General features: G+C 42.6%; 3 protein-coding genes across 4 annotated transcripts in view; all 3 read left to right on the top strand.

Annotated features, from left to right (window-relative positions):
* The window catches only part of MAPKBP1 (mitogen-activated protein kinase binding protein 1), an 85,443-nt gene extending 81,411 nt beyond the window's left edge, over positions 1–4,032 (top strand). For both annotated transcript variants that reach the window (XM_026033425.1, XM_026033424.1), the window contains one exon: positions 234–4,032. In XM_026033425.1, coding sequence (XP_025889210.1) covers positions 234–527 — 294 coding nt within the window. In that variant the 3' untranslated portion in view covers positions 528–4,032. The remainder of the gene's footprint in view (positions 1–233) is intronic.
* Positions 4,033–5,296: 1,264 nt separating this feature from the next.
* Positions 5,297–13,812, top strand: JMJD7 (jumonji domain containing 7). The gene is made up of 8 exons (XM_026033414.1): positions 5,297–5,363; positions 5,847–6,000; positions 6,550–6,803; positions 7,590–7,646; positions 8,383–8,478; positions 9,641–9,717; positions 10,370–10,529; positions 13,712–13,812. Exons 1-8 carry the CDS (start codon positions 5,297–5,299, stop codon positions 13,741–13,743), a joined length of 897 nt encoding a protein of 298 aa, XP_025889199.1. The 3' UTR covers positions 13,744–13,812.
* An 8-nt stretch (positions 13,813–13,820) lies between these two features.
* On the top strand, positions 13,821–18,580 carry LOC112942490 (acyl-coenzyme A thioesterase 1-like). Its single transcript, XM_026033439.1, has 3 exons — positions 13,821–14,387; positions 15,357–15,559; positions 16,786–18,580. The coding sequence occupies exons 1-3, from the start codon at positions 13,934–13,936 to the stop codon at positions 17,380–17,382; spliced, it is 1,254 nt and encodes a 417-aa protein (XP_025889224.1). The 5' UTR covers positions 13,821–13,933; the 3' UTR covers positions 17,383–18,580.
* Positions 18,581–22,413: the final 3,833 nt, after the last annotated feature.

Below are 22,413 nucleotides of genomic sequence, written 5' to 3'. Positions count from 1 at the left end.
TCTATCCTACTGGAGTAATGGCCTTGGTTGTTGTATGACCGGCTGTTTTGGATGCCTGCCCTGCTGTGTGACTGAACTGGCAGTCTTGCATGTTGGCTAAAATGACACTTGAGTAGTCTGTAAATCTTGATTATGGCTTCAGTTCCCTGAAGGGCTGAAATGTCTAACTTTGTGGTCTAAATACCAATGTCTTCTCCCCACTCTCCTGCCCTCTTTTGCTTCTTTGTTTTCAGGTGTTAAATGATACGGAGTCTTCTACTGACAAAGATAAGATAGCTGGTCTCCTGACAGAAACATTCTCCTTAGTGAAGAAAGAATTGGACTCCCTAAAAGATGAAGAAGAGCTTCCAAAGGCTAAGGAGGTTCTGGTGAAGCCACAGGATACCACTAAGCCACTGAATGAGGGATGCAGTGCCAATCTCCCCAGCCCCAAGAGTTTGGGGGATGAGCAGACGCTAGCTTTGCTGGAGCAGTACTCAGAGCTGTTGCTACAAGCTGTGGAACGGCGCATGGACAAAAAACTCTAAAGGGGTCTTTTTCAGGTGTTTGTGGATACACGGAAATAATCCCAAGAGGAGGACCACAGAAGCCTTGGACAAATGGATTATCGTGCTGGTCGAGGTGGTGGGGAGGCCTTTGTAAATTTGACATCCTCAAGCCCATACAAGTGACATGCTCTAATTCTTAGCAATGTGCTGGCCACAATTTTAATATTTTTTCCCATGCTCTTCAACTTCCTGTCTCTATACAAAGTCTTGAAAGAGGAGTTTGGAGAAATTTCTTTGAAATTTCTTCATAGCCAGGATGTCAGGATGTTTGGCACTTAAACAAAGGAAAATCCAGTTTATCCAAGGAAATTCTGAACTGCTGACTAAAAACAAAGGAGTCCAAGTGAAGCCAATCCTTTTCACACCAGGGTTTCATCAGAATCCAGAAGCAGACTTTTTATGTGTTTATTTATTAATTTATTTTTCTGACTGTTGCTCTGTCACGTTTGTGGCTTTTTCCTTTGTCCTTTAAAAAAAGGTAATCCCTTTGCTATATCCCTGCGAAAAACAATCTCTGTATTATAAACCCCCAACAGGGAGACAGGCTGGAGTGTCTGTGCAATGACTGAACTGTTTTCTGCTTAAATCTTGTCTTGTTCATCTTTCTTTTCCTGCCTGAGTTTGGTACCTGCAGTAATTCTACTGTTATCGTGACTACCCTGTTGGCTTTTCTCTTTCTTTAAGGACAGTCCCCACACCGTATTTGATCCGTGTTCACCTCAAGGAGAAAATTCTGCAAGCCTTGGGTCAAGCTTTGGAGATTATTTAAGATCAGTATTGAAATTTTAGCCTGGAATTTGATATTATATTGATATATGGATTTTTTCTGCAGATGCTCTAAAAGAAGGGATGTAGATGCAAATATGAACATTCATTTCAGCCTTTTTTCATGATTAGGAATTGGCTGTTGACTTTAATATCGCTGACTCTGGAAAATTTGGGGATGATGATTTATTTGTTAAAGAAGTGACGTGGAAGACCTGCGTTCCATCCCTTACAGCATAAATTTGGATATGAGAAATCTTCAATTTAAATACTGCTTCATATAATATGTTGATTTCATTGTCTTGATAGGAGAACATTTTGTTCTTGTTTTTCCAAAGAGGCAAAATATTTACACTCCAAGAATGGTGGGATTCTGTTACCTTTTGTAAAGCTATTTCAACTATCCACAGAAAATGGTCTTGTCACAGACTTCCAAACAAGTATTTTGGGATGTGTTTACTACCATTTTTTCCTCCTAGATTCTTTCATGAATTTCTTGACTGAGAAACAGAGAATCTTCCCCCCTTGTATTTGTGTGTGCAATACTCTTCTCACCCTGTGGGACTTAATCCAGCCTAGATGGGTTAAACTGTCTAGTGATGATGACAAGCTAATGGAGAGGAGGAGGAAACAAAAAACAAAAACTCTTTAGCACCTTCCCCTTTTATCCCCCTCCCCTCCTTCTCACAGTGGAGATAGATACCCAGACTGCTTTATTTCTTCCTCCATCTCCATTCTTTCTTGTATTGGAGGCAGAGCAGTACAATTCCAATTTATAAAAGAAGGCAAGGAAGCTTGAAGCGTTTGGTGGGTAAGAGTATACATTTGTGTGTCCATGGAAGTCACTTAAAGGTGGCCAGACTGCGACATGTTGTTCCACAGGTTAAAGGCTTAAAGCATTTTTATGTTACATTATTGTTCTGGCTGGTTTGGCCATTCTTTGAAACCCTGGGGCGCTCTGACATTCAGTCTGTTGACTGACTTGGTTTTCCTGCCTTTCTGCTGGGCAGGCTGGCACTGGATGACCTTTTTCCTCAGCGTGCCCCAGGGCTCGGGGAATCTGCTGTTCTTGCTCTCCCACCACAGGTGTGTTGGCTGGTCCTCGTTGCTGGCTGCTGCAGGGCTTGGCAGGATGGGGAGCATTTCCAGGGCTTTCCAGCTACTTCCACCTCTAATTTCAGCCTGACTCATCTTGTGTGTCAGATGTTCTTGCTAGCTTTCCTTCCATGGGGCTGTACTGAAACTTTACAAGTCCTGTTTCAACCTTGCATTGAATTAGATGAGGTGCTGGCTTTCATGGGCAGTGTCTCTTGCAGAGAAAAGTTTAGTGAAGGAGGACGAGCTGAAAAGTAGAGGAATTTTCTGGGAGTTTCCTTGAGTGCAGGGTGTGCTGGAGGTGCTGCATGCGGCATGGATGGTGGTACGAGTGATGGAGTTGGTCTGGGTCAAGCTTGCTTCTGAGGTGATGCTTCTTTTCTTCATCCACTTTCAGACTGTGAACATATGTCCCCAGTACACAGGAATCTTTTTGCTGTGCTGGGGCCACGAGACACTCAGGTAAAATAGCAGTCCCTTCAACCCATGTATCTTTTTGTATTGAAGATAATGGCTTGGGGGTCTTTTATATTACTTCCCTGTGCAATTTTATTCCATTTTATTGCTTAAAGTATAAGATAGTGACAAAAGGGATCAGAGATAATATAGGAGAGCGAGTGGCCAGAATGAACAGATAATGTTGCAGTTCTCATCAAGAAGAAAAGCAACAAGCAGTGAAGTTCACAGAGAGATATGAAATAAAGTGCCTTGGAAATAAGTCACATGAAGCAAATCTGATATTTTTTATGCTAATTGGGGGGCTTTGCTGTGTGGAAGGGATTTTGCCTATGATCAAGGCTGCATATGGAAAACAACTGAGGCTAAATTCTAATCAGAATGATGGTAAGAGAGGTGTCAAGCAAGTAGATTAGTTGGAGGGTGGTAGTGTAATTGGAAATAGAGTAGTAGATGTAGGACATTCAGGGAAATAAGTTAGAGACAATGTTGGCTTGAGGAACACTGTTGGCCAACAGCTGTGAAAGATGCAGTACACAAAGGCTTAAGGAAAGTAGATTTAGGGTAGAGTTGGTGATTGTTAATTTAAGAATGTGTTGAATAGATGCTTTGCAGCTGTATTTCTTGGGCTCTTTTTTTTCCCACTTGTTGTCCCCTAAGCAGCTATTCTTTAAAGGCAAAGTTGTGAACAAGGCATGTACGTTACAAATTGAGTAGTAGAAGAGAGTAGTGCCACAAGTTTGATGAGATGAGGATGCAACTGAATCTTTCTGGATGACTTTCTATTGCTGGCAATAGGAATTATTCCCCCAAAAGAAAATCAGTTTCCAGTGCAAAGAGGGCATAAATGTGTTATATTTGGTTACCCCTGGCTGAGTATGTTTCACCGTAAGCTGTCTGTTAGGTCAGGTAGAAAAATACTGAATGACAACTGCCTGGGAAGTGAAGCAGCTTGATGGAGGTGGTAATATTGGAATCCATTCCTTTCACTGGTGCCGGTGGTTGTTAGCATAGGTGCAACCAGGCAGGTATTCGAACAAATGATTAGTCTAACAAAGACTGTGAAAAGAATTTGGACCTATCTGTGCTCCTCTTTACATAGTACTGTCCCTCGTGTCCGGCGGTCCTGGCCGAAACCAGAAGAACTGTTTTTCATCTCAACTGTAAATTGTGTCACCCAGCCTGAGGGAACCGTGGTTCATTCCCTGGCCTGCAAAGCGGTGCGGTAGGAGGTGCTGGAAGCAGGGAAGGCAGGAGCCGCTGCCTGCCCTCATCCTGCTGCCAGCAAATTGCTCTTTCCTCCCCATCCCTCAGGAGCAGGTGGGTGCTTAGGGGAGTCCCTGTTTCCTCTGTGCCTCCTCTCAGGTTGTCTCCTCTTTTCTACAGCATCTCCCAGGTCGTGGTTGGGGCAGGCCTTATAGCGCTCTACCCCCTCTCTCCCCGCTTGCGTTTTGCTGGGTTCTTCACACCTCAGAGGAATTGGGACATTTCTCTAAAGGAGTAGAAAACATACAAACTGAGTTTTTTTTAAAGAAAGAATGTGTATATAACTATATATAAGAAATCAGATACAAGTATTTAAGCACCCTTGGTAAATTCATGCATGTATAAGGTCATTTTTCTCCCCCTCCCTCCCCCTCGCATTGGATGTGTTAGCATCCGGACTATTAAATGACAGAAAACCTCATTGAAATCATGATAAAGACAGGACTTCTTGCAGCTCTTGCGTGCTCGCAAGCAGGTGGTTCCTTCTCCAGCGCAGCCTAGACTGTGCAGGACTTTGCAGGGTGTGCTGTAAATAGCACGTGGGCTCGGCCGCGGTGTTTTAGGGATAACCTGCTATAACGCATGCTCGGGGCAGCGCTTGGGGCAGCAACCTTAGGAACAAGCCATGTCCGCCCTGCATGTCTGGCGTGTGCCACAGGCACCACCCCAAAGGTGATGCTCCGTGTTGTCTTCAACACTGCTCTTTCAACTGTTAAAAAAAAAAAAAAAAAAAAAAAAAAAATTCCACCCAACTCCCATTTTATTTATAAACGTGTGTTTTTATACTTTTGGCTTTAGGTAAAAACAACTCTCGGAAACTTTTTTTTTTTTAATTATTTGGAAAGATTATAAAGTCGTTTGTTGGTTTTTTTTTTTTTTTTTTTTTTTCACTGTGAGGCTTCCCCGCGGAAGCTGTTTTTAACTCTGTTAATCCATTTGTACTCCGTCTCTTAAACTGGTTCAATAAAAATGTGATCATTTGTTACAGAGCCGTCCCGGGACTGGCGGGGAGCAGGGCGGCCGCGGCGGCAGCGCTCGCGTTTCTCCTGGCTCCTCTCCCGCGGCCATAACCGCCCTTGGGCTGCGCGGCGGCCAGGGGGAGGGAGGAGGCGGGCGGCGCCTGCCTTCCCTCCCTCCTTCCTTGCCTCCCTCCGTGCCGCGCGGCCATGGCGGAGGGCGCGGCGCTGCGCGCCGTCAGGGGCTGCCTGGCCGCCTTCCCGCGGGAGGCCCGCGGTGAGGGCCGCGCGCGGGGCGGGTACGGGAGGCCCAACGGCCCCGCGCGAGAAGGCAGCGGAAGGGGGAGCCGTTAACAGCCAGTAACGGTCATGAGGGAGCGGCGGGCGCGGGGCCGGGCTGCGCATGCGCCCTGCGGCGGCGCGCGCTGAGGGGCGGGGGGCCGGGGAAGGAGCGGCGGAAAGACCGCGTTTTAGTTTATATATTTATTTAAGAAAATATACCCTGTGTCAACGGCCGTTTGGCCTTATTTACACCTGTATTAAAAAGTAAAAGTACAGTTTCACCTTAAAAAAAAAAATCTTCTTACAGAATCTTTGTTGCCTGATAAGCACAGATTTTAATAATGGGTGCTGGCTGCAGTCTGTGGTATTGCCTGCCCTTGGGGGAAGTAATGGTTTGGGGTTTAAAAACACTGAGGCTCCTAGTGAAGAGTGCTTGCTCTCAGCACCGGGTGAGACTGTTTCCGATCTGTCTGGACAGAGCTGGGGCTCACCGAGTCCCTGCCATATCTGGATGGGCCTCCGTCCCCTCTGGAGTTTTATCGGGAGTGGGTGAGTCCGAACAAGCCTTGTATAATTCAGAATGCCATCGGTCACTGGCCGGCCCTGAAGACGTGGACCTTGGCGTACCTCAGGTATGAGTGAGCTCTTGAACCAGACGGGTGCTCAGTTTACATTAACCTCAATAAAGGACCCCTTCTTAGTAACACTTGCACTTCTAAATTTATTTTCTTATAATATCTTTTTATAGATGTAGAATATCGTCTTATATACTTTCTTATAGAGCTAAGGGCTGTTAGCACTACATGTGTGTTTCTACCTCTATTTGACCTTTTCTTCCTCCATGATAGCTTTTGGCCACCAGGCTTTGGTTGGGTTGAGCAGCCCTGAGAGTATCAAGCTCTAGTATAATTCATGAAATAAAGCGACTGAAGAGGAAAAAGTGGCTTTTGTGGATGAAAAAGGGGCTTACTTTGTTCAGGGTCACCTGTATTAGATGTGAAAGAGTCCAGAGATATCACCAGGGCTTGAGCGTAGGGAGCGATCAGAGCAGAACTTCAGGATTGCCCCCTGTGCAAGACCAGGCTTCCCATTTCTGCTGTTCGTGAGACAAACTGTTTCTAAAGTAACCAGCATATGGACTGATGGGAGGTCTGACTGTACCCCTTTGGTTTATTTTGCAGGGAGGTGGTAGGTCCCAAGGTGGTGAGTGTGGCAGTAACGCCCAACGGCTATGCAGATGCCGTGTTTCAGGACCGTTTTGTCATGCCAGAAGAGCGTCAAATGCCTTTCATGGACTTTTTGGACATTGTGGAGAAGAAAGTGACATCTCCCAATGTATTCTACGTGCAGAAGCAGTGTTCAAACCTCACCGAGGAGTTCCCTGAACTCATTTGTGACGTGCAGCCTGACATACCGTGGATGAGTGAGGCGCTTGGTAAGCTTTCCATCTTCCCATGTATTCAGTAAACATTGAATATAAAACTTTAAAACAGTTATGCTGCGTGCATGGTGAATGTTTGTTCCAGTTTGATTGGCACAGCTCAATTTGTTTTGATCTCCTCAGACAGTAGAAGTGGTAAAATAGTTAAGAATAGAGTAATCTTAGTTTGGGGTGTTGAATTACCCCAAGGTCAGGTATCTCACTTGTATTGGAACCACTGTATCTGAAATAATGTGTTTATTTCAAATTTCCTTTCCATACAATGACTTTTTTTTTTCTGACTTAGAGTCCTGTTTGAATGCATATTCATACTAGAGTTGTCAAAACCTGCAGCTCTCCCCCCACCTCTATTATAAACTTGCAGATATTTGTATCCTACTAGCTAATTGCTGCTCCATGTCAGGTTGTATTTATATTTTACTGAACGTATTTCCTTTGAACGTCAGTTTACTGTAATCTTGCATTCTTAACTGCTGCATTTCTCTTTGAGCAAGTCCTAGGGATTCAGAATGTGGGAAACAGAGATTGTAACTGAGGCTTTGGGGCTGGATATTCCTACTGCCTCACTGATGCTGATGCATCCCTCTTATGGCGTCCAGTGTAGAAGGAGCTTGCAGTTCCTCACACAGGGCTATTAGCTGTGGTTCCTGTCGCGTTTATGTAAGAACTTAAAGGACAGAAATAAAGCAAATTGGCAGGAAAATGTTTGAAACACTTTCAAACCTGTCTCTTCAAATTCTGTGTTTGTTGCAAACAAGTGTCTCTCCCCTAACCATACAGGGAAGAAGCCTGATGCTGTGAATTTCTGGCTTGGGGAAGCAGCTGCTGTGACATCTTGTACGTACTGCGTGCCTCTGTATGTTCCCTTTGTGCTTTTCAGCTCTAGTTTAGTAAGGTTTAAGTTGGTAACTGAGTAGACCTGTGTGTTTGTTCTGCTTTAACACACAGCTTTCCATTTTTCCGTTGCCTTCTGCAGCCTCTCACAGCTGTGTCTCTAGGTGCATCTGCTGCACATTTTGTCAAGCAAGGCACTGGTCATTTCTGTCCTGTCAGTCTAAGAGGCTGGATTAAAAACAGATCAAACCAAACTAGCATTCTGTACCAGAGGATTATTGTTTCTCCTATAGCCTTCTTACACCAAGCATTAACAGTTGAGACAGTGTCTGCTTTGCTTAGCCCACCTGAACCTTACAGCATTTTTGTACGAATATATCATATCCAGAAATACCACCTCCTCTCAGGCAGCCGATCACTTGACTTTCTGCCAGTCGGCTAAAAGCCTCTGTCCTAGATGTAGATGTCCTAGATCTCCTAGATGCATTTTTGTAACGTACCTTTGTGTGTTGCTGAGAAAGCAATTTAGAGCTTGTTGCCATGAACATGTTCACTACAACATTATGTTGCTTCTCCCTCCCACTGACTGCAAGAGTAGGAAGCAGCCTAGCAATGAGAAGATGAAATGATGCTTCCAGTTTACTGTAGTTTGTTATAGAGAAGTATGATATAAAGAAGGAAAACACTGATTCTTTTCTCTCTCTCTCTCTCTACTCTTTTTTTTCCCCCTCAATCATAGTACATAAAGATCACTATGAGAACTTGTACTGTGTTATATCTGGAGAGAAACATTTTCTACTGCATCCACCAAGTGACCGCCCCTTCATCCCATATGGTAGGTAATTGCCTCTCTTTCTATTGGGAGGCTGAGAGCAAGAGACAGTGAAAGACAAACATGCAGGAGGCAGGGCTAACATCCTGATGTTTAGGCAGTGTTATACTTTCCAGTGTGAACAGAAATCTCATTTATACTGGATGTAAATTGTAATATAAAAGCATTCCACTGGAGTTAATGTCCTCAGCTGTGTTTATATATTAAAAAAAAATGCGTTGACACTGATGGAGACATGATGGACCCCAGATTGAGACTTCTTTTTAAGTATGTGACTCATGGCAGTCTTTTGAGCTTTAGACAATTTAAATTATTTAAGTATATTGTCAGCATATACTTGTAGCATGTCATCTTTGATGTTTAACAGGTTCGAATTCAGCCTGTTAATATTTTTTTTCTCCAGGAAAAAAAGGGAAGTTGAAATACAAGAAGAACATTAATAAAATATTAAAGTTACTAACAGAACCACTGAAAACTAGAGAAATGAAAAGAGAGATTCCTGTGATAGCATTACTTTACCCATTTTCTGTTTCTACATGCTGCTTTCTGACATGCACAGTAATAATACATTTTATTGCAAATGTCTGCTAGAAGATCCACAGCTTACCTTTACTCCTAATGAAATGAGACTTTTTTTTTCTAGGCTTTTAAGCATTCAGATAGGCAGAATGAAGAATGCTGCATGTGAGACTGAGGTATTTTTTCCCAGGCAAAATAGTACCTTCAGCTTTAGAATATTTAAATCACTTTAATTACCTTGTTGACCTGGTAGCATCCTAGAGAGACTTTAACAGAAAGGGCAGAATACAGGATTCCGGGTAAGAGAGGGATGTATTTATGACTTCCAGAGGAGAAGGGACTGTTATCAGAACAAAATAGGATGAAGAGAAAATGAGTTTTGAGGAAGAGGGGAGAGTAAGGCTTGTGATGAAAGAAAGGCAGAAATCCAGACAAGAAGGCATTGTTCAGCATTCTGACAGACTTGAAAGGAAATAGTAGGCAATGGGATAAAGACTGGGCTAAACAAAGAGAAGTAGAGTGAAGACAGCAGGTTGATAATCATCTTGCTTTAATTTTTCTGTCTCTTGGGAAGAATGTGACAAGCTCTGCCATTAGCTTCTTTGTGTGCTTTTCTGTTATTTAATCTTTTTTTTTCTGATTCCAGAGCTCTACCAGCCAGCAACATACCGTGTGTCAGAAGAGGGCTCGTTTGAAATTGTTGATGAGAAAACTGCAGATAAGGTAAAAATTCTAAATGTAAATTTATGACAATAGGAATGTTGCCAACTTATGTAGTAAAATTAATTTTGAGTGTTGCTGAGCACTCAAAATCAGCATTTTGGCAGGTACCTAGAAATCCTTCATTACTGAAAAAAGAATGGATGCCCAGATATTTTGCTTGTATTCTGTTATTTGAAAAGAATACTAGCTTTCAGAAAAACTGTTTTCTGAACCATCTGAAACCACTGATACCATAAACTGTCTCCTGTCCACACAAAACTTCAATAAATTTGGTAGAGGTGTTTTAAATTAATCAATAATTGGAAATAAAGGAATTGATTTCATTAAGGCTGAGATAGACTCCTCTGTCTACACCTTTCCTCTGCTCCCTCCTGTTGTATTGCCCAGTGCAGTAATGTCTGGATGCTCTTAGTTGAAATGTGGTGGATGACATTTAACACCTTTTCCTCTGTGTTTTACTGAAGGGGACAAATTCTGGCATCCTTGACCCATTATCTGTTGAATTGGAAAAGGCTTCATAGTTGTTTATAACCTTTTGAGGGGCTAGAATGCATATTTCGTAAGCTACTAAGTTTGTTATCAGTTGTCTTTCCGGAAACTTGCTGAAATTTGTTGCCACAGTCACTACCACATATGTACTCTTTTCCTATAGGTGCCTTGGATCCCCCTTGACCCTTTGAACCCAGATCTGGAAAGGTATCCAGACTATGCTCAGGCAAAGCCTTTGCAGTGTACAGTGAAGGCTGGTGAGATGTTATACCTCCCTTCCCTCTGGTTCCACCATGTTCAGCAATCACATGGCTGTATAGCAGGTAAAATACACAGCATTTCCAGCTCGGTTTTTGAACTGTGCTGACTGTGTGGTTAGCTATCCCACTGCAAAACAACTGGAACCAAAGGTCTTTTTAAATCATCTACCTCCTTTCAGGGAGAGAGAACAGTTTCAGCAGATGTCATGGGGTTATCTCCTCACTGTGTGCTTTGCCTGTAATTCTTAGGATTGTCAACAAATGCTAGGGGCATAGCAGAAGAGAAACTAGTTCACTAATTTGGAGAAAAATAACTAATCCAGTGATTATGATCCAGTTCTAACCTCGAATGGAGCAGTTTGTCTGGCCAGCTGCAAAGTTGGCTCTCTGCCTGCCATTCACGAAGAAATTGCGTGTTATGCATGCTATTGTCACATAGTAAAACAACTTTTTAGGTTGAAAAGGAAACCAGAGAAGGTAAGAGACCTAGGCATGTAAACAGGGACAACATAGAAGCTACTAAATTGTCACGTGAGCTGAAATCTGCTCTGCCCAAGATACTTTGCCAGTAACCCTATGCTCGTGTCACTGTTCCACAGAATAAATCTTTGCACGACTTATCATCTCTTTTCCTCCCTCCCCACTCCCCCCCAAAAAAAGAGTTACAGAATTTCAAACATGCAAACGCTGCTCTTCTGGTGTGTGTGTGTGTTTGTGTGTGTTTGTGTGTGTATGTGGTGTGTAGGTGGAAAATATTGTCTTTATGTCCTATAAGTTTTGCAAGACTTGACAAAGGGATTTTTATTTTTCTCTATCTAGAATAATGACCTCTTACCCATACAAAATAAATGAAATATGTTGAGCAATGTCAGCATCAGTATTTGCATAACACTGCAGTTATTGCAGGTGTTTAGTGTTTGCAATATGCAATAAAAAGCCAAGCCATCAGTAAATCAGTATTTTTGGTTGTTTTTTCAAGTGTGGCTACACCAGTCCCTAGCGACAATCTAGAAAAAAAAAAGGTTTCCAGTTACAAGCCCTCTAGCAACTTTATTTTCCTCTGTCTTGTTGAAGCGCATAGAGACTTGTCATGTGTATTGACCATTTGTCTGTTAAGTGCACTGCGATCTGTTTACACTTGACAGTCAATAATCTTCAGGCCTAGTCCAGTGGATGTCTAACATATATCCACCTCCAAGACCACTGGTACAGTATTATAGTATTTTGCTTGTTGTTTATAGGCAGCTATTACACTAAAACTAAAAGGAGAAGCAAATTTAAAGCTGTTAGTGAATTCTCTGTTCTTTATACACCAAGAGAAAGAGAGATTCATACTCTGTGTATTTAGTACTCTTGGCCTAAATAGAAGTAGACATTTCTTATTCCTAAATATTTTCCAGCTTCAAGTCCAGGGACTGCGGAATAGATTCGGGGTGGGGGAGGGGAAGCTTGGTTGGGATTAAGACTGAGCTGTATTGGCAGTGCTGTTAAAGAGCTCTCCTTTAATATTTGCTTGCATTATGCTTGACTATAGTCAAAGCTTTACTTATTTCAGAGTTCAGTCAGCAATAAGGGAAAGCCTGTGCTGACTGAGCTGTCTAAACCAGTCTATGAATTTGTTCGTATATTTTTACCTTCTGTCTTTAGGAATATTTTTCCTTTTTCTTGTCTCCTCAGTGAATTATTGGTATGACATGGAATATGACCTAAAGTACAGCTATTATCAACTCCTAGATTGTCTCACAAATGCTGTGAAAGTGTTATAGTGGAGGTGGGACACTCAGGCTTGTGATCTTCCTCTCTGATGTGGTACAATCAGCAGCACCTGTGACAGGAGCAAAACGTGATTCAAGCTGGCAGAACCGAATATTAAGTTATCCTCAACAAAGCCTGTCAAAGAAACCACAGCTGTGTCTTTTCTGCTTTCCGAGTCCAGGTCAATTGACTATTTGTTACGGCTTGAAGGTAGAAGGTTCAGTAATAGCATGTTTAGGTCTCCATGTTTTGCCTCAGGGCTGGTAAACCAAGTCAGATTTGAAGGAAAGCAGAGGTTTTGGAAATCCCTATAGATGCACGACTGCTCCTTCAGATTGTTTTAGTAATGGATTAACAAGGAAGGCTTGGCTTGGTCCTCATCTGTCCAACGTGTACCTTAGGTTTAAGGCAAAAGATGTTTCCAGTTGTAATTCAGTATGTTCAGTGGCCATCTGTGGTGTTTCGATGATGAGAAATGACATCTTCTGCAATAAAATTCACTTGAAAAGCTTATTTCTGGCCTAATTTCTGATTCCTTTCGAACACACTGGTCGGTGGAGATGATAAGAGCATGTTAGGTCAATCCTGGCAGTTTTTCATGTTAAGCTACGTATTTTTGTTAACAACTTTTATTTCCTGCCAGTTTTGTTGCTAAATGTGGCTGCATTCTCTTACATCCTGAGCGGTGCTTTCAGAGTTGTGTTTCAGGTCTGCAGTCAATCTGCCCATCACCCATGGTCTTGCGGCAGAATCTGTGATTTTGCACTTTGTCACATGGCTCATCAGGAGAGTCCTGTGGCATTAAGTGCTGCCAAAACACGTGGTCAGGCAAGTCCTGGGAACCTGCAGCCTCTTTCTGCTGCCTTAATCCACTGAGGAGAATGAGAACGTTCACATGACGGAGACTTGCAGGGTAGGACTAGAATGCTATGAAGTGCAGAGGCATTGCAGAAGTGCAGTACTGTTGTTTATGGTAACTGAAATTTGTTTTTTATTATCAGATTTTCAAAGGTCCTCAGAAACAACTAAAATACAATAGTGAAAAAATATTTTATATATATTCATCAAGAAAATGTAGGTAGCCTTTTGATAGGATTGATTATTTTGAAGAGAAACACAGTCATTATTCTTTGTCTGTTTTGAGGGAGGGGATGTTTTTTAGAGAAAACACACTTAAAGCCTAAGCATCATGTATTTTACCATGTGGTTCTTGTCCAAAAATTGCTGAAAACTTGAGAGAGATTAAAGATGCATGGCTTGTTTCATGGCTTGATTAAAATGTTGAACTATAGATTTGCAATTTTTTTGTGTTCGCTGTGCCTTGGTGAAGGAGCTAAATTGACATTATAAATCAATTCTACAATGAAATCTAAACTTTCCTGTAGCCTGGGGGAGAGATTTGAATGTTTCTGTCTGTTATTTGAAGTTCTTGGTTTTTAGTTTAGTCTCTGTAAAATCACGATTAACAGGGCATGTCATTTATTTGCAAGCTAGTTGTGTTTTCACGCTGCCTCCTGGATGAAGTGGACTTGGACTGTGAACTACATCTCCCAGAAGCCTTTGCTTGGCTAAGGAAACAGTGGCAGTGTTTCCTGCTGGACTTTGAGCACAGCCCTTAAGCCCCAGAAGTGACAAGCTGCTGACATTCCCACTCCACACCACCAGTGCCCTGCCAAAACCCCCCAGCCCCTTTCCCCCAGGGAGGAGCTTGCATGGCAGTGCAGGTGGCCGTTCTGCCTTCTCCCCGGTGCCTCTTTGACGAGCCCATCCAGATCCGCGTGACGGGTCTCCGGCCGCAGCAGGCGGTCACGCTGCACGCCCGCTTGCTCGACGAGAGCGGGGAGCTCTTCCAAGCCCACGCGCACTACCGGGCCGGCAGCAGCGGAGAGCTGGACCTGGCTCGCGCCCCGGCCCTGGGCGGCAGCTATTCCGGAGTGGAGCCCATGGGGCTGCTGTGGTCTCTGCGGTCTGAAAAGCCCCATAAGCGGCTGGCAAAGAGGAATGTCCTGACCCCTTTCTGTGTGGACTTGGAAGTGTATGATGGCCATGGGGACATGAGCCGGTTGCTGGGAAAATGCACCAATGAGCGAAGGTTTCTAGGAGAGGGAGTGAAGAGGATTTCAGTCAGAGAAGGTCGGCTTAAAGCAACTCTCTTCCTCCCTCCTGGTGAGTTTGAATTACTTGCTGGCTTTCCACATGTGCTTTGCATCCCCTCTATATCTGCAGCCCTTGGACCTGCAGTGACCCGGAGCAAGTCTTCAGTTTCAATGGGCTATGTTTGATGCAGCCCCTTTGATCCTCACAAAAAAAGCAGGATAGGTGCAAGCTTTGCCTGGGGACCTGTGGTACCTGTTGTAGGGGTAGTGCTGTGCAGCAAAGGCAGCAGCAGTGATACAAGGTGCCTCCTGTTCTCTGCAGCTGTGCAGGAGCTGAGCAAGTCCTCTCATGAAGTGAGGACTCAGTCATTGAAGATAATAGAACTGCAGGAGGAGAACTGAGAAGCCTGAAAGTAGTTAGCTAGGTAAAACTGAAGTCTGATTTGATGTAGGTCAGTGCTGGTATTTGTTAATGTGGTTCTTAACTTGGAGTATATCCTCCTCAGGGAAACTGTTAACACAGTTACTGAAGAAGTGAAACTCATGCAATGATACTGTTTGTTCATTTGTTCCCAGTGGTTTGAGACTATGTAGTCCAGGTTAGGCTAAATTTGATGGTGGACTAAAGATCCCCAAAATAGGAATTGCCAATAACAAGCTCTTAGGAGAGAAAAGAAACATCCTAATTAGTGCTCTTAGGGGGAGAGGGAGGGCCTACAGGAAAACCTAGCTTCATCATTAGATGTCGACGGATCCATGTTGAGGAGAGTATTTGGCAACCAAATTTAATTGTTCTGCTGCTCACAGAAATGCTCTAGTGTTTCTGGTGGCTGAGATAGGCTTAGGGACTAATCTTGTAAATTAATGTCTCTGGTGAAAAGAAACTAATTACAATAACCACCTCTCAGAAAAATCTACTTGAAAACCTTCCGAGAGTGATTTCCTGTCAATATTATTACTATCCTGCTGTGTGCTGCCACTGTTATTGAATAACAGCTATAAAAAAATGTTCTCTATGAGTATTTACTTTTCATTGCAGGATCTGGTCCATTCCCTGGGCTTATTGATCTGTATGGATCTGGAGGAGGTCTTGTGGAATACAGAGCAAGTCTGCTGGCAAGCAGAGGTTTTGTGACCCTGGCTCTGGCTTACATGGCCTTTGAAGATCTCCCCACTATGCCAGCAGTTCTTGAACTGAGTTATTTTGAGGCATCTGTAAACTTTTTGCGGAAGCAAAAACAGGTAGGACACAAACTATGGTGCTCTCCCTGTTAGAAACTGTCTTCCAGCTCCCTGATTTTAAACGTTTTATGCCACTGAGTGCTGCTATGTTTCTGAGATGTGGAAGGAGAGAACACTGTCTGAAAGAGAGCCTGGTATCAAGCAGCAGGGCCTGAGAAAGGGAAATGTGCACGTGCCGGTTCCAGTTTTGTCATGAGTTGGACAGCTATTTTGCACAGCACCTTATAACAGCCCATAGAGTTGCTGAGTCAACTTGTTCTTGTGTAAGATCCCAGTGTTTGTGGGATATCAAAGGCTTTTGATCATAAGTGTCAGGGGTAGCACTAAAGTGTTATAAGAGCAGGAGCTTCTACAGTTTTGGTGTTGGAGTGTGTGTCATGTTTCAGAAAGCTGGGGCTGTATTTGAATGAGCATATGGGTTAGAAAGACGCTTCACAGCAATTTATCATACCATAAAGAAGTCAAAGAGAAATCAAATATCATTTGAATTTTGAATGGGATGTTACTTTGAGTGTTTTTCATTTGACAAAGTTGGTAATTTTCTTAATTATTTTTATTTTTATTTCTTAATTTATTTTTATTTGGATACTACATGGAGGTAACTAGCCACTGTGAGACTATAATCCAGCAAGGCCCTGCTATTTGCCTTGTTCCTCAGAAAGCTCTGAAGCATCCAGAATATCTTACAAGGCACAGATTACAACATAAATTTGGTATAAAGACCTTTCACAAAAAATAAGTTAAATTAAACAGTTGTTGGGATTACTCACGCCTAAGCGTAAAGAACTTGTGTTTCAAGACAAAATAGAAAATAACAGGTCAGATATAGAAGAGTATGAAAAAAGAGTTGAGAGAGAGAAAACACAAATAAAACCATGAAAAAGGTGGTTTGGCAAAGAAGAGCAGAAGAAAAATGCTTGGAGGTTTTGGAATCTAGAACAGTAAAAGGTAGAGCACAGAGAGCAAGTTTCAAGATGAGACATGGAAGGAGCCAAGAGACTTGGTCTGCAGGGCTCTTCAGGAAGAAAGTGCTGCAGTGACAGGAGCTGTCGAATTTACAGTCAGTCTTGGGGAGACACAGCAAAGGGATCAATATGGGGGGGTGTAAGCTCAATTGAGAAAGGGCAGGAGTGCAAAAGTTAGATGAGGAGTGAGAAAGTTAATCATTTTATCAGCCTGAGAAATGAGGAGTTGTTGATAATGGTTGTTTCATAACTGTGTTTCAGGTGAAAGATACTGGGATTGGCGTTTTGGGCTTGTCTAAAGGAGCTGATCTAGCCCTTTCCATGGCCACTTTTCTACCTGGCATCAAGGCAGCGGTCAGCATTTCTGGAAGTGGTTTTAATTCTTTCATTCCCCTGCAGGGTGATGGTTTTACTATTCCTCCCCACCCCTATGATCTGGGAAGGATAAAGTATGAGTCTGGCCTAGCAGATTTTAGAGACATTCTAGAGGATCACAGGGACCCAGCAACTTGGGGTTGTCGCATTCCCTTGGAGAAGTCCTCGGCTAAGTTCCTCTTCCTGTCAGGACTGGATGACACAAACTGGAAAAGTGACCTCTATTGCCAGGATGCTGTTCAGCGCCTTCAGCAGCATGGACGGGAAGCGGAGTTTTACTCCTACTCTGGAGCAGGACACCTCTTGGAGCCACCGCACTTCCCGCTGTGCCAGGCCTCCCTGCACAAAGTGCTTGGGATGTTTGTGCAGTGGGGAGGGCAGTGGAGAGAGCATGCCGAAGCCCAGCAAGATGCTTGGCGTAGGATTCAGGCCTTTTTCTGGCAGCACCTGATGGACTTGGAGCTTCCCAAGAGCAATCTGTAGCGGAAGAGCATCAAAAAATGCTGTCAGGAGTAGTATTTCAGTTCCCATTGTAATAGGGTCTGAGTCTTGGAAACACATGGAAAGTTCCCTAGCCTACTTTCTTCTATACCACATTATAGCATAGTCATTTATTTTTATTCCATAAATAGTTTCTCACTTTTTAGTTGTGTTTTAGGTGTCTTCTGCCCCCAGTTGTGCCATGGATTAGCATGGCACATTGGATCTGCCTGAGTGCCATAGATATCTGAAAAATACTCAATATCCTATCCGGAAAACCTGTCTTCCTCTTTAGTAGCTGGAAAAACTCTCCTACATGGAGTTTTCCATTGGATCTGCCAAGGTTATACCGTTGGTTAAGCTAGATGTAAGCAGTTGCTTCTTGGGACAATACATGGGTACGTTATCTCACCTTTTCTTTTGGTATATCATTTTCTCACATCCCTGGGTATCAGGGATATTACAGTAACTGAGTAAAGAGACACTCTTCTGACTCACTTGCAAGTGCAGCTGATAATATTTATTTTTTGAGTCATACCTCAAAACTGAAGAGAAATGAAGGCTACCCTGGTTGCATTTATGGCTGTACCAGGCTGCAGTTTCCACTCCCCTCCTCAATAAAAGCCATGTGTATGGATGTGTGCAAAGTTCAGCTGAAATGCTGTGAATGGAGCCCTCAGCGGCCTTTATGTCTATAAATACACGGCTGACAACCTTGGGGTCACTTTACCTCCTGACAGCAAGAAGAGGGGTGCAGTTTGCCCCTGACCAGTGCAGTTTGCACTGTGCCCTGCACAGCGATGAAGATGGGAGTGATAGTTGAAGCTCCGTTTGTCCTTGCTTTGGGGAGGAAGAATAAAGCTGAAGAGTGAAGCAGTGGCCCCTCAAAGCGAGCGGCTCAGGTAATGCATCCACACAGAGCGCGGCCATTCAGAAACGTCACCCTTTCCTGAGGATGCTGGAGTCACTGCTCAGCTCCTGGTGTGAGCAGGTGGAGCGGGGAGGTCTCTCCTGCTCGGCCATCCTGCTGCACCGTCTGGATCTGCTCGTCACTTCTTTCTGTGATTCCTGGTCGGCCCAGGTGTGTCTATCTTCTGTACCGACCCTGCTGGTTCCTAATGTTTAGTGAGTGGGTAGGACCTGGCAGAAGGGCAGTGTGTAGGAACATGACAAATCAAACGCATTTAAGCAATGTAATTTGTATTAAGGAAACTTTATTTTCTTATTTTAATAAAACACTTAAAAATAAGGGTAGTCTGCTGCAATTATTCTCATACTCGTGATACATTGGGCTGTGAGATTCCCTGTGGGATGTGTCATTTTGTTCTTTTCTTTTTACTGAGCACAGTGAGGCTAATGTAGTACAGTGTGTTCTCCAGCCCATTGGGGTAACTTTAATACCTTCTGAGATGAGGAAAACTTTCTCAGCCTTCAGTAGACAGCTGACAGACATATTTTTTTGTATTACAAAATTCTGAGCTGCTGAGAAAATAGAACCTTTATCTGTAGGAAATTCTACCTTGAAGGGAAAAATATTTTCCATCAGTAAATCAACAACCACTCCATGATGTTTTCAATACACCCATTGCTACATTCAGCAATCATATTCAGGGAAAAGAGTGTGGAAACTAGAGCCTGAGGGGAGCTGGCTGGCTCCATGGATGACAGTAGCACAAATGACGCTTTGTTATGTTGCTCTGGAATTAAAGATTCCCTAACCAGTTAAAAGCCCTTTATTTGTTATTTGGATGGCAGCCAGCAAGAAAGATGGAAAAGGCAGATTTGGTTGAATAATCCTGTGCCACGTACAAACAAGGAAACTGCCTTATGAGTTGCAAAGGGATTTTTTTTTTAATCAGTTGTCTTTTTTAGATTAAATTCAAGTTTGAAATCGCAGGAAATAAAAACTGGAGGAAAACTAATATCAATTAATGTAAAATGACCTCATTTCAACAAAGCTGCGGGTACTTGAGTGTGTGCTTCAGCATTTTGCTGAAGACTTTATACACAAGTTGCTGCTTCTACTGAAAACATGCTATAGGTAAATGCGGCCAAAATCACTTTTTTTTCCCCCGCTAGCAAAGTTTACTAGCAAAGTTTACTAATTGCAGCCTCTAATGTCATGATACTTTAACTTCTTCAGGTGGAGTTTTACTAATTGCAGCCTTTATAGTCATGGTAATTCATAGAGTGTCTCCAGGCTTAGAAGAACAGAAAGCTTTATTCAAGAAGAAAAAAAAAAAAGATGAAAGTTATAATTTAATTAAGGTAGTTGACCTTGCACTGTGAAAAGAAAGCTATTACCAAGCATAACCGATAAAACTATAATGAAAACTGGATGAGAAGGCTGTTTTTACAATTTGCGTGTAATTGAGAAGTTTTTCAGATAAAACAGGGCACCTGTTTTTAAGATTCAAGACGAGCTTGAATCCTCAGGAAGATCTCTGCTTGATGCTTGCATCAGTCATCCTTTTGTCTCCCACTTCACAGTACATGTCTACTAAGAGAATGAAAAGAGCTTGTGGTAAATCTCAAGAAACTGAGAAGCCAGCTTCCAAAATGAGAGCTCTTAAGAACAAATATATTAATAAAAGAACAATATACCCTGCAATGCTGTTTTTGATCAGGATGATTTTCCTCTCTGTTTCCTGTTCAGTTTCCAGCAAAGCTCCGTTCATAGTGATGGACTTGTTAAAGGCGAACAGCCCCATGAGGAGTGAGGCAGCTGTGATGTGGAGGTTACTGCCCTGTGCCTCATCAGGGAAGTGCACAGTGCGATGTGTATGGAGGCGGATACGTCAGTGATGTAACTTAACCTGCCTTGGAATGAGATGAGAGGCCAGATGCTTCTGTCTGGTGGCTCTGATCCTCTCTGCGCTGCTCTCTTACACAGGTTAGGCTGATGTGACGTTGATGATGGCTGCACTGATGAAGCTGCATTTGTTTGCTCACAAATTGTGGTTGCTGAGGCTAAAATTTAAAGGACCAAGTAATGCCTTACAGGTCACACCTCGGCACTGGGCAGAACTTGCAAATGACCATGTGAACTGGGCTCTGCATTTCAGAGCCTCTCTGTCATCAGTTGCCTGCCAGGTACCACCTGCTCGGGGCAGGACACAATAGCTGCTGTGATCACTTGTGCTGCCAACAAGAATAGTGTTAACACTAGATTTAAATCCTCTTATAAATAAAACCACTATATGTGTTCTTTGCTTCCACAGGGTCAGCCTTGTTTCCAGTTGCTCTTGCAAAGCCTCTTTGTTTTTGTAGTGAATACAGACCAATGATGAATAGGCAGATCTGTCTGACGGGTGCTGCACAAATGAACCCACTGCACCATCACCATCTAAATTTATAGTTAGAAGAAAAAAAATTTAAAACATTGGACAAAATCACAGAAGAAGATGCCCCAAGTTTACTAAAAGCCAAGACACTGCCTCTGAAAGTCCTGGAACCCTAACCATTGGAGTCTAGAGAGCCATCACAGCAGACTTCTCCTGTTCTTACACTGTTATTTTAACTTCAGTAATATGGTCATGGCAGTATTTCGAATGTGCATCTGAGCTCTTCTCAGTCTCAGTTACTGCAGAGATCTGCTCATGGCTCCTGTTATCAGTGAAAGACCAAGGTAACCCGTAGACATTGATTTACTGCTCTTGACAATTATTTCCAATACTGCTGTGGTCAATGTTTGCTTATCATCTTTCAGCTCTGTGAAAGAAAGTGCTGGGTAGCTCAAAGGGTATGGCTTTTTAGAAGTGCTCTATTAAAAAACCCTATCTCACCTTTTTTTTTTTTTTTTTTTTAATGATTATTACTTTATGAAGGGGAAATACATAGATATGTTTCATTCTAGTGCACTTACAGGCACTGGAATTTCTTTAAGTACAATATCCAAAACCAAAGTCACAGCTCAGCTAACCAAAACAAAAGCAATAGAGCTATAAAATAATAATAAGAAGAAGTTCAAGCAATTTCATCAAACATTAAATTTCTTTGCAAAAAAACAAATCATGGGAGTCTGTGTGTGGGGCATGTGTGGCTGTATATGAAAATGTATTGGAAAGCAGGGAAGAAATTGAGAAATTAAGAGTGAAAAGGAAAAACAGAAGATTAGAAAAATGATTGGTAATTACTTACATGTTTTTAATAGAATGTAGGGCCTGCATTAGAGGCCTGAAATCTCTTTTTGCCAGAAAACATGTATATGCAGATGAAAAAAAGGTGGCTCAAGTTCCAACCAGAAGGTCATTTTCAACGGGTAGTGACAGCGTAGAGGGTTCGGTGAGCAGTGTGTGATCCATGATGAGCAGAAAAAAGCCTGCTTGCTTAATGCCAGTTGCTCAGCTACAAGCTGGTTTCTTTTTTCTCTGGAGGACGCTGACACTATCTCTGATTGCCACAGGGCACAATACCTATTAAAAACAAGTCGCTGGAATATGGATTTTATAGTTTTCTACCTAAGTGGTTTTGCAACCGGTTATTATTAGTACAGTTATTGTCTTGGGAAGTTGACAACTATTGCTTTTCTGAAGAGATTTCCATCATTAAGCTCTAGTGAAAAGTTGTTGAAATCTCTTGATTTGTTGCTTTGGGGTTGATGTAGAAACCAAGTTCTACTTACTTGACTTCTTTTTGATGCTACTCAGTTTTTCCAGTCCTTAGCCAGATGTGAAAACAACACATCTAACATAGTCCTTTTCTTCTCTAGCTGCTGGAGAAGGGTGAGAAAAAGAAGTATTTTCTCCCACCATGGAAAAATTAGCACTTAATTGGCTCTTTTATTTGTCTCTTTTTTTTTTTTTTTTCTTTTCTTTTCTTTTCTTTTCTTTTGCTTCTCTTGGAGGTAAAATTCTGCTTGAAATAGCCATTGACCTAAAAGTTGGGGTTCTTCATGCGAATGGAGAAGGCTTAGACTCCTATCTATGTTCTGCCTGTTTCATTCTCCCACATACCAAATTACTGGTTTGATCAACTGATTTTGACTAATGTGGCATGGTGGTTATGGGGGATTTCAGAAGGAAAAGTCTTGTT

This window comes from Nothoprocta perdicaria, unplaced genomic scaffold (genome assembly GCF_003342845.1).
Source record: "Nothoprocta perdicaria isolate Ctin4 unplaced genomic scaffold, notPer1 scaffold_129, whole genome shotgun sequence".
Classification (NCBI taxonomy): Eukaryota; Metazoa; Chordata; class Aves; order Tinamiformes; family Tinamidae; genus Nothoprocta; species Nothoprocta perdicaria.
Note: the sequence above shows the minus strand (reverse complement) of the source record. Positions and strands in the feature narration are given on the sequence as shown.

Coding starts and splice junctions, on each gene's coding strand:
- LOC112942490 (XM_026033439.1), top strand. CDS start 13,934: ATGGCAGTGCAGGTGGCCGTTCTGCCTTCTCCCCGGTGCCTCTTTGAC. Junction 14,388..15,356: donor AACTCTCTTCCTCCCTCCTG/GTGAGTTTGAAT, acceptor TTTTCATTGCAG/GATCTGGTCCATTCCCTGGG. Junction 15,560..16,785: donor TTTTGCGGAAGCAAAAACAG/GTAGGACACAAA, acceptor ACTGTGTTTCAG/GTGAAAGATACTGGGATTGG.
- JMJD7 (XM_026033414.1), top strand. CDS start 5,297: ATGGCGGAGGGCGCGGCGCTGCGCGCCGTCAGGGGCTGCCTGGCCGCC. Junction 6,804..7,589: donor GTGGATGAGTGAGGCGCTTG/GTAAGCTTTCCA, acceptor CTAACCATACAG/GGAAGAAGCCTGATGCTGTG. Junction 8,479..9,640: donor CCGCCCCTTCATCCCATATG/GTAGGTAATTGC, acceptor TTCTGATTCCAG/AGCTCTACCAGCCAGCAACA.